The sequence below is a fragment of the Chanodichthys erythropterus genome, chromosome 10 (genome assembly GCF_024489055.1).
Source record: "Chanodichthys erythropterus isolate Z2021 chromosome 10, ASM2448905v1, whole genome shotgun sequence".
NCBI classification, from domain to species: Eukaryota; Metazoa; Chordata; class Actinopteri; order Cypriniformes; family Xenocyprididae; genus Chanodichthys; species Chanodichthys erythropterus.
In genome coordinates, this window is record NC_090230.1 from 20,219,420 (window position 1) to 20,230,000 (window position 10,581).

The 10,581-nt window shown below is 36.0% G+C and overlaps 1 protein-coding gene across 2 annotated transcripts in view; it reads left to right on the forward strand.

The window, feature by feature from the left end:
* Window positions 1-4,627: 4,627 nt before the first annotated feature.
* stab1 (stabilin 1) overlaps window positions 4,628-10,581 on the forward strand; it is a 46,641-nt gene continuing 40,687 nt past the window's right edge. For both annotated transcript variants that reach the window (XM_067396459.1, XM_067396460.1), the window contains exons 1-8: window positions 4,628-4,922; window positions 6,244-6,374; window positions 6,449-6,564; window positions 6,863-6,948; window positions 8,125-8,194; window positions 8,287-8,382; window positions 8,489-8,599; window positions 10,403-10,581. The exon at window positions 10,403-10,581 is cut by the window's right edge and continues 9 nt beyond it. In XM_067396459.1, the coding sequence (XP_067252560.1) occupies window positions 4,869-4,922; window positions 6,244-6,374; window positions 6,449-6,564; window positions 6,863-6,948; window positions 8,125-8,194; window positions 8,287-8,382; window positions 8,489-8,599; window positions 10,403-10,581 (843 nt within the window). In that variant the 5' untranslated portion in view covers window positions 4,628-4,868. The remainder of the gene's footprint in view (window positions 4,923-6,243; window positions 6,375-6,448; window positions 6,565-6,862; window positions 6,949-8,124; window positions 8,195-8,286; window positions 8,383-8,488; window positions 8,600-10,402) is intronic.

Below are 10,581 nucleotides of genomic sequence, written 5' to 3' on the forward strand. Positions count from 1 at the left end.
CAGGGCAGGGCTTTATGGTGGCTGAGGTGTTCTGTGTTTTGCCATGTAGCTGGTGAGGAAATTGTAGGTGGTCGCCAGGGTGTTGCTGTGTGGTTTCCAGGGTGACTGCGTGTTTTTTTGCTAAGATATTCTGAGCTATATTTTAGAATGTTGCTATGTAGCTGCTAAGGCGTTGTGTGTGTGGTTGCTATGGTGATGTTGTAGGATTTGTTGGATTGTTCTGAGTGGCTACGCTACTGCCAGGACAATGCTTTATGGTTGCTATGGTGTGCTGTGGTATGGTAGGAATGATAGCTGGTTGCCAGGGCATTGCTATGTGGTTGTATTTTCAGTAATTTTTAGCGCATTTCTATGGGTTACTGGGGTGTTGCTATGCAGTTGCTAAGATATTCTAAGTGATCTGTCATACATTGATGCAGTTAATTGTTAGTTCAATTGGTTTTTAGTTCATTACTGAGCAGTTGCTAAGACAAAGACATTGTATGTGGTTGCCAGGGTGTTACTATGAGGTTCCAAGTGTGTTCTCAGTTTTAGTGTTTAGTTTCTCAAATTTTTCAGTGAGAAGGTTGATAATGTTCGCACAAATATTTGTTGTTCTTCTGGGTCTGCTGTTCAGTTACTACAGTAAGCTTTTTCTAAATTTACTGCACTACAATCAGAGTTACTCTGCAAGCAGATTTCTCATATGAAAGCTTCCACTTGCTTTAGTCCTTTATGTCCCTCAGTTTTTTGCTATAATAAATGACTCTATGTCAACCGGTGTGGTGTCACTCCCATTTAAAAAAAAGCGCAATTCTGATGTGAACGCTCTTTCAAATTATCGCACGATTTCAAATCTTCCATTCCTGGCTAAAATCTTAGAGGTGTGGTTGCGACCCAACTGAACAATCAATACTATTTCGATACTATTGATCATGCGTTGTTACTTAATCGTCTTGAAACTGTATTTGGTTTGTCAGAGACAGTTCTTGGCTGGTTTAGGTCCTATCTTACTGACCGCAGTCAGTTTGTTTTTATGGGTGGCTATAGGTCCAAGGTTGGTTCTGTACATACTGTATTGGGTCCCTTACTTTTTAGTATGTATATTTATCCACTTGGTCAACTACTAAGATCTCTTGACCTTAACTATCACTTTTATGCCAATGATACGCAGACCAGGTCAAGATGTGGACGTTGTGCATCTTTCCAACTGTATTACTGAGATCAAGATTTGGATGTTTAATAATTGTCTGTCTTTAAAAGGCTCTAAAATGGACGTTGTGCTCCTCGGCTCTCCTCATCAACTGCGAAATGCTGGTGGTTCTCTTACTTTGTCTGTTGATGGTGTTGCCATGGAGTTTCAAAGCAAACTAAAAAATCTTGGTGTCATCTTTGATGCCACGCTGTCATTTGAGCCTTTTGTGCAGAATACGGTTAAGACATCCTTTTTTCACCTCAGAAATATAGCATGTTTACGTCTTATGTTGTCCTTTGCAGTGGCTGAGAGGTTGATAAACTCTTTTTGTCTTTTCACGTCTTGACTATTGTATTGGTCTTCTAGCTGGAGTCAACTTCAATATTTACAAAACTCGCCTGCTAGAGTTCTGTCTGGGGTCAGGGCTGGTGATCATATTACCCCTGTCTTGGAGTCTTTGCACTGGCTCCCTGTCAGGTATCGTATTTAAAGTCCTCATGTTAACATATAAGGCTTTGCATGATCTGGCTCCTCAGTACTTGACTGATCTTTTAATGCCTTACACACCATGTTGAAATGTGCGTTCCTCTCAGAGTGGTCTCTTAGTTGTTCCTAAGACACGGCTTCGCTCTAGGGGTGATAGAGCATTTTCTTCTTATGCTCCTAAGCTTTGGAACTCTCTTAGCTGCATCAGGGAAGCAAATGCATTAGTGACTTTTAAATCTCTTCTCAAAACATTTTATTTTAGGATTGCTTTTACTTGATTAACCATTTTATTTTATTTTTTTGAATTTCTTTGTTTTATATCTTTTGTATTTAAAGCGTGTTTTCTTTGTTATGTTTTCATGTAAAGCACTTTGAGAAAGACACTTTTAAAGGCGCTATATAAAATAAATGTATTATTATTACTATTATAGTGCATTAGGCCTATTATGCATGCGGTTGCTAACTATGCAATAGGGCTGGGTAAAAAAAAAAAATTATCTAATTTAATTGATTCTCATTTTTATGAACCGATATCCATTCTTAAATCTCAAGAATCTATCTTTTAGCTATTTTCAGTTGCATAAACAGGATATTGTAGCACGCCTCCCATCCAATAAATCGCAATAAGCTTTGTGCTTTGATACTTTTGATATGAGACAAAGTCTCAGATTTTAAATTATTACTAAATTTAAATAACAAATACCGTTTTGGCGTTCTTTAATCTGGAATGGAAGTTCTCTTTGGCCGCCTCAAACGAAACAGCATCGTGAAGCGCACGTGAACCGATCTCTTCCGCGTTACTAATTAACAACGAAATAAACATGAATGACCATCATAAGGTATGTAAAAAAAAATAAAAAATACAAAAAAACATACAGAAATCCGTAGGCTATCATGTCTCATGTAATCTCTTAATTAGTGTTTCAATAAAACAGCTAACAATGTCACGTGTTACATTTACCTCAGAAAAGCTATTCAGTGTTAGTCATATAAAAAAATGAACTCTAAAGAGATACATTTTGCTAATATATGCTCCATATTACAAATATGAAAATTAGAAAATTACTCTATCTGTTTTATATCCAGGTATGAATCGTGAAATTTGTGTCAATACCCAGCCCTATATGCAGCTGCTGATGTATTCTGAGTGTCATGCATTGCTAAGCAGTAACTAATTTCATTGTGGTTTTTCGTTAAGCTTTTCTCTTGTGTTTTGTTTAGTGAATTGCTGAACAAGACATTGTAGGTGATCAGCAGGGTGTTGCTATGTGGTTGCAAATGTGTTCTCACTAGTTTTAGTGCATTTCTATGCAGTTACTAAGGTATTCTGTGTGTATGTGTTTTTTTTTTTTTTTTTTTTTAATGATTTGCTGTTTAGTTACTAATTTCATTGTGGAGTTCATTGCTGAGCACTTCAGGGTTTTCAGGGTGTTAAGAGTGGATTTTACTGCATTGCTATATGGTTACTAGGGTGTTGCTATGCAATTGGCAAGATGTTCTGAGTGTTTTTCATACACGGCCATGTGGTAGCTAAGGCTTTCTCTGTGTTTATTTTAGTGAATTGCTGAGCAGTTGCTAAGACATTGTAGGTGGTACTATGTGGTTGCAAATGTGTCCTTACTAGTTTTAGTGCATTTCTGTGCTGTTACTAGGGGGTTGCTAAGGTATTCTGAGTGTTTTTTTTTTCATGCAGGTGGTTTGTAGGGTGTTAAGAGTAGATTTTAGTGCATTGCTTTATGGTTACTAGGGTGTTGCTATGCACTTGCCAAGTTGCCATACATTGCTATGTGGTTTTTCTCTGTGTTTTCTAAGTGCAATGCTAAGCAGTTTCCAAGCCATTGTAGGTCGTTCCCAGGGCATTACTATGGTTGCAAATGTGTTTTTAGTGGCTTTCTAAGGTGTTCTGACTGTTATTAGCACAGTATTATGCATTTGCTAGAGTTTTCTGGATGGTTGCATACTGACAAAGAGCCCAACCTCAAGTCTCTGTAATATTCTGGTCTCTAGATTTTGCACGAGTCCCTCTTTAAAGGACTTTTTCTGCCTTTTTTAAATCATCATGCTGTACAAAAACTGTCCAAAAGCACTTGGAAAAGTAATAGCACACCTCTTCACAAAAAGAGGGGTCAATGCCAAAGTTTAATATTTAGCAAACACTCCTAATTATTATGTGGCACAAATACCCTCAAGATAACTGGAATAACATTTTTTTTTTTTTTAAATAATGACCATTTTTAACCTGACGTGCTCATAATTTTGTTTTCTTTTGAAAACTTTTTTTATCTCAGCAGTAGTATCACTATTCAGCAGACAGACACAATAGCAGGAACTCTCAAAGTCTCAAACTGATGACACAGCAGTGGCGCGGAGTGAACGCTGCCGTTTTTAACTATATTGAATGTCTGCTTTCCAATTTCAATCTACTGCAATTCAATAGAAACTAGCTCTTTAAATGACATTTTTATTCTTCTTTTCAACAAGTCTTTTTAAATAAAAGTGTAAAAAGACTCTTTAAAGTGAAAAAGAAAAGGAGATAAAAGTTTCTGATTGTTAATCTCTCAAATCTCATTTTATCACTCCAGTAGCTCAAATGGTAGAGCAATGCACTAACTACTCCAAGGTTCGATTCCCACAGGAACTGATAAAATATTCTAGATAAACGTGCTGCTAAATGCATAAATGTCGCTGTTTAAATATCTTGTTTTCTCACAGGTTTCTCACTTTGAATAACAAGGCGACCTCAAATCTAACCCTAGCTCTGCTGGCACTAAATATTTATGTGACCCTTTGAGATTAAAAAAACTTTGCTAATGCTCAATGTACTGTTTTCAAATTCTGCTGAACCCTGCAATCTTGTCAGCTGACAAACATCGACTTCCCAAACCAACATGGAGGCAACGCATTGGAGGAAATCCGGTGATTTTCCTGTCAGGAAAAGATGTTTTTCTCACCCTTTCTCTAGCTTGAAGCTGCTGTGTGGTCATATCAAAACTCTCTCACTTGGTGTCAAGCTGCTCAACATGCAAATCCTTGAAAGCACATGAGCGAGAAGGTCTGAAGAGGTTTTTCTGGAGATGTTTGAAATTGAGATATCCAGTTGTGTCCTGTGACTGGAGATCGTGGCCGGTCTCAGGAGAGGCATTTCTGTTTGTGTTACATGTTTATCTGACAACTTTTTAGGAGTTTTTCTGGCTTTGAGGAAGCAGACATGTCTTATCTTCTCATTTTGGGACTCACGGTACTGTGGATTATACAGATTCAAGTAAGTTGCATGAACTTGTTTGTGTTTAAGTAACTATTTAAATGATTTGTTAAATTGTTGGGACATGTACCATGGTAATACCATTGTATTAACCGAAGGAAAATGCACTTTGGTATTATTGATGGTATTAATTGAAGGAATATGTACTTAAAAAAATACTATGTTATTTTTTGCTTTTGGACCAGGTAGTACCAATTTTTATGGTATTTACATGGTATTCCAAGGTACTTCTATGAATAGAATGGTACACCTCCTAAACAAATTGATATTGTCATGGTACCAGGTCCACTTTTTTCTTTTCTTTTTTTTTTTTTTTTTGGTAATTGATCAGTCCACCATGGTATTGAACCTTTACTCTTTTGCAGTATAATTTTAATTTAAAATTCTTTTTAGACATGTACTATGCTGATACTGTAGTATTCTTTGAAGTAATATGTAAACGCCTTGTAAAAAGTGGCAATACCATGGTACATTGCTGATGCTAGAAGATATATTGTACTTTGATCTAAACTATGATTATAGATAGTATGACAGACAGATTCGAGTAAGGTGTGTAAAAAGTTGAGTCTACATCTTTAAGTAACTATTTAAATGATTTGTTAAAAGTTGTACCATGCACCATGGTAATATCATGGTATTCATTGAATGACCATGTATGAATATGCACTTTTTAAATAGTACTATGGTATTTTTGTTTTTGGACCATGGTAGTACCAATTATTATGGTACTTCACAGCACTTCCTTGAATACCGTTTTTGGTATTTTTAGTAACTGATCACTGTACCATGGTACTGGTGGTACCATGGGGGGGGGGGGGATGTACCATGATAATACCATGGTATTTTTATATAAATACTATGGTAAATTAATATGCAAAACATCTGAACTCAACATACCCAGATAGCATCTGGATGTAGGCCACTTCAGGCAAAAAACTCCAGGGTTAGAACAAAAATAAACTGTGACCCACATTAGGGTCAGGTTTGGTTTATTTGCTTCGTTTTTGGCTGACTTGGCTATGCTGTGGCCCAGATCTGGCAAACAGGAGCAGAACGCCAAAGTACCATTATTCCATAAGGTATGTGGGCCGGATCTGGGCCAAAATAGTTTTGCTAACTGGGTATCAAAGCTTCATACTGTTATCATCACAAAAACATAACACACGAAGAGGATTTGCATTGAAAGATTCGATTTTTGTATAAACCTCTTATTTTTTGTTCCATTAACATGTTTTTAAAAATGTTTATGTGATTTGTGCACAGCACAGTACCGGTCTTGCATTCTTATTTGCGAGCCACATTTGTGTTTCTGTCATTCCAGGCCGCCTCTAATCGCTGCGATGCGCCTGTTACAGTCCTGAACAAAACTCCCTGCACATCGTGCGCGGCTGCCGCTGCCGTCGTCTGCCCGCGAGGGTTCAGGAAGATCAACAAGAACCCCGAATTCTGCAGGTGTGTGATTATCCAGCCTTTTACTTTCCGTTCGTTCAGTATGTTAGTGTCTAATGTGTACTGTCCCGTTTCAGATATGTGGTGGAAATCGGGGATCGTCAGGTGGAGCAACAAGGGTGCGCTCATACCTGTCAGGGGGTTACGACAGTCCAAAAGTGCTGTCCAGGCTTTTGGGGACCCCTGTGTTTGCGTGAGTTACAATGACATCAAAAACATTTGGACATTTAAGATACACATAAAAATGCATGAATCGCTTTATATGAAATATATAGGTATATGTAATATATTTAAGTCCTTACACTTTTTCGGGTCACCATATATCAGTTTCTCCTGTACTATACTAGCCAAGTACAGTGATATCACTTACTGGTTAAATGTCTGAGCTGGTAACCCAAAGACTGCAGGTTCAAATTTACTTTAAGTTGCTTTGGGTAAGAAAGTATCTACTATGTGATGAATTTCCTAACCAGTCCTGTGTGTTTCTCCAGCTTGCCCTAGCTGGTCGGGAAAGATGTGCAACGGTTATGGTACATGTGAATCTGGAGAATCAGGAAATGGCACGTGTGTTTGTAATGTAAGTCCATCTTCTTATGTTCTTTTACCTTGATTTTACATTTTTATGTTAAAATAGATACTTTATTTATTTATTTAAATTTGATTTAAATAAGCTTTGCTAGGGTAAGTAATAACAGAAAACAAATAATAATAATAATAATAAAATAATAATAATGAATAAAAAAAATTAATCACAACAGTTATGTTCCTCTACTTAAATTCCTCTACAAAAAAATTGGTTTTGGTTGGTTTATTTATTTATATATTTGCTTGTTATGTTGCCACTTCAATTAATATAATTAAATTAAAATAACAATAATAATAATATATAATAAATTATTATTTTTAAAAAAATATGAGTTATGTTCATATATTTGTTGTTAATTTTATGTAAAATTTTGGTTGAAATAAATAAACAAATTAATTAATAAACAAGCATTTATTATATTTACAGTAGTGGCCAAAAGTGATGTCCGGCTTAGGAAAATTGACTTCTTCTCCCTTTATTCAAATATTATTAAAATGTATTGCATATTGCGTAATTGTGCTTGGAGTCAGTTGTTTTAATTATAACACAATGAAGCATGCCAAATTGTGCGACATAATTTTTGGCCAGGCTGTCAAACTAAGAAAATATGAACACATGCAGAAACGAGAGAACCATAAATATATTAATAACTGATTATGTTATAGTCAATTTATGCTTTTTCTATGAGCTTTTTATTTTTCAGTGCATTTTATCTTGCAGTAAAATATAATTTATATAAGTAAATACATTATATAATTTGTTTTGTAGTAAAATAAAAACTGTAGCTGCAGCTTGCCGTTTCTTACTAAAGATAAATACCTTAATTACATTTAGTTTTTTCTTCCCTTAAATTTATAGTATTTTAAAAATATAAAACATTTTCCTCATATTTTGATGGTTCATTCAAACTTGTGGGGTTGTTAAAAACAAATATCCCCTCTGGACAAGTAAAATGTAAATGTACTAGCGCACTAAAAAACTAAATAAATAATTTATAGTAAATTAAAGATACTTTTTTAAATGTTATGTTCTTCTACTTCAGTTTTATGTAACACTTTTTTGCTGAAATAGATGCTCATTTATTTATTTAAATATGTATTGTTCAGGGCCATTTGTAACTTATAATAATAGTAATAATAATCATCATCATCATCAACAATTTTTCAGGAAGGATATACAGGTTTTGCATGCCAGAACTGTTTGAATACGAATGCCTATGGAGACCACTGCCTTTCAGGTCTGTTATTTGTACGACAGTAATTTCTGATCGCATAAGCTAATAATCATCATTTTTGAAGATAAAACGGTCTAATTATAAAACTATTATAGAGTGCAGTTGTGTGAATGGAAAGTGTAATTCAGGACCTGACGGGGACGGAGAATGTTACTGTCAGCCGCCATTTTCAGGACCAAAGTGTGATAAAGGTAATTTAAGTTAATCTACCCGTGTCACATTTTTCATAAAATATATACAAATACTTCCGTTAAATATCATTATGTTTAATCACACATTTGTTCTTTTCCTCTGCAGTTTCTACATCTTGTTCAAACTGCCCGGCCTACTCGTACTGTAAAGGAGAGGATGCAGGTGCAGTGTGCGAATGTCTGCCGGGATACAAAAAGATTGGACAAATGTGTATAGGTACTTTCCTGATTTAACGTTATATTTAGTGTATGTTTTGTGTCGCTTTTAAAGGTACACTATGTAACATTTATTTTGTTCAAAATTAATCAAAATATAAATAATGAGTCAATACATCATCAATCTTTGCTCCAAAATGGTCTTAAACTGTCTTAACCTGATTCACTAAGGTAAGAGTATTATAAGTGTTTATACTTTAGACCTGATGGGATGGATTTGCAGGAAATTACATACGTCACTCACCTGTGCATATCATATCTGACTTTGACGTGTGTATGGTGTGGGAGTGGCATAGGTTTGTTGTCACAATGAGCAAGAAAGGTGGACATAAAGCATTCTAAATCTGAAATCAACTGTTTTAAACAAAAGCCAAACAGAGCGGAGTCTGCTGGCAAAAAGCGATTGCGACAGAGCTCGTAATAAAACAAGAATCAACATTGGCTTGGCTTTTTGGAGTTGGTGAGAACTGAGGGATTTGAAATGTTGTAAAAGTGATGCAGAGATGTTGTTTTTATTATTTAACAGTTGAGTAAGGTATTTTATTGAACAGATGAATTGCCGTATGTAGCTCTCTAGTGGATTTCATTGTAAAGCATGATCTATTGTGTAGGGTCATTTCATTATGGTTGTGGCACTGTGCTGGTATTTATTTTCAAGGAAGTACCGTTGTAATGAGAAATCAAGTCCCCCCAGAAATCAGGTCTCCTTTAGGACCCAGGTGATAATGCCTGATCAAAACATCACTATGATTATTATTACATTAAATGCACAAACAACATGCTTGAAATATAAAATGAATGCCTATATATTGCTTAATAAAACAAACTGGAAACAGATATAGAAAGCAAAAAACATACCTAATTTAATATAATCTAAGCTAGCAGGCTAATCGGGTAGATGTATGCTATGCTAGTACGTAAGCTAACTAAAAAACAGTAAGAAAGAGAAATGCTTGATTTCACAACCTATAGCTTCTGTTATGTAGTATATGAACTATGTCATTTAAAAGACATTAATGGTCATTACAATGCATTTTAAACTCATAACATGATTTTGTAGGAATTATAATCATGTGCTAAAAAAACTACACATTAAAAGTCTGTTGAACCATCCGCGATCACTCGGGTTCCTAAAGGATTCCTGGGGGGTTCGATTTCTCACCACACTGTGTCTTTGGATAAAGCTACAGTAACATCTTCAGCTAGCTTGTTGAGATCCTTTCTATCTAAACTGGTCATATCTCAAGCCTAGTAGTGCATGTTTTATGAGCAGTATGATGACCATATTCATCCGCATAGTCACGCAGAGCCGAAGCACAACAAAAACAAAGTTCTTCTGCTTAATGCATGCAGTTGTTTTTTTAACCGCTAGAGGGCCAAAATTTACATAGTGTACCTTTAAATGCAGAAGAGGTGAGTTCTGTCATGGATGGCACAGAGACAAAAGGTAAGATCCAAAAGCAGCTTTAATGGGTAATCCAAAACATAATCAGACAGGCAGGGGTCAAAAGTCCACAGAGCAGTCAACAGAAAACAAACAGTGAAATCGGTGACCGTAAATGAAACCAACCTAACAAAAGCTGAAACAAACCGGGTATAAATAGACAGACACTAATGAACAAACACAAAACAGCTGGGTGCAATGAATGGGATAATGAGTCCGGGAAGTGGGTTATGGGAAATGAAGTCCAAAAGTGTGGTGAGGAACAGTCCGGGTTGGAGTGCCCTCTAGTGACCCACCAGCACACTCCAACTGGTGATTATGACAAGTTCCTATCCATCATCTCTTTCTATAATGTCTCAGGTGTGTGTTCGCCCGGGATTTGTGACGTGAATGCTAAATGTTCATTTACCATCGGGAAGTTTCAATGCGAGTGTGAAGAGGGATTCAAGGGAGATGGCAAACACTGCGTTCCCATCAACCCCTGCGATACTAATAACGGAGGCTGTCCTGTGGAGTCCACACTCTGTGAATTTACAGGC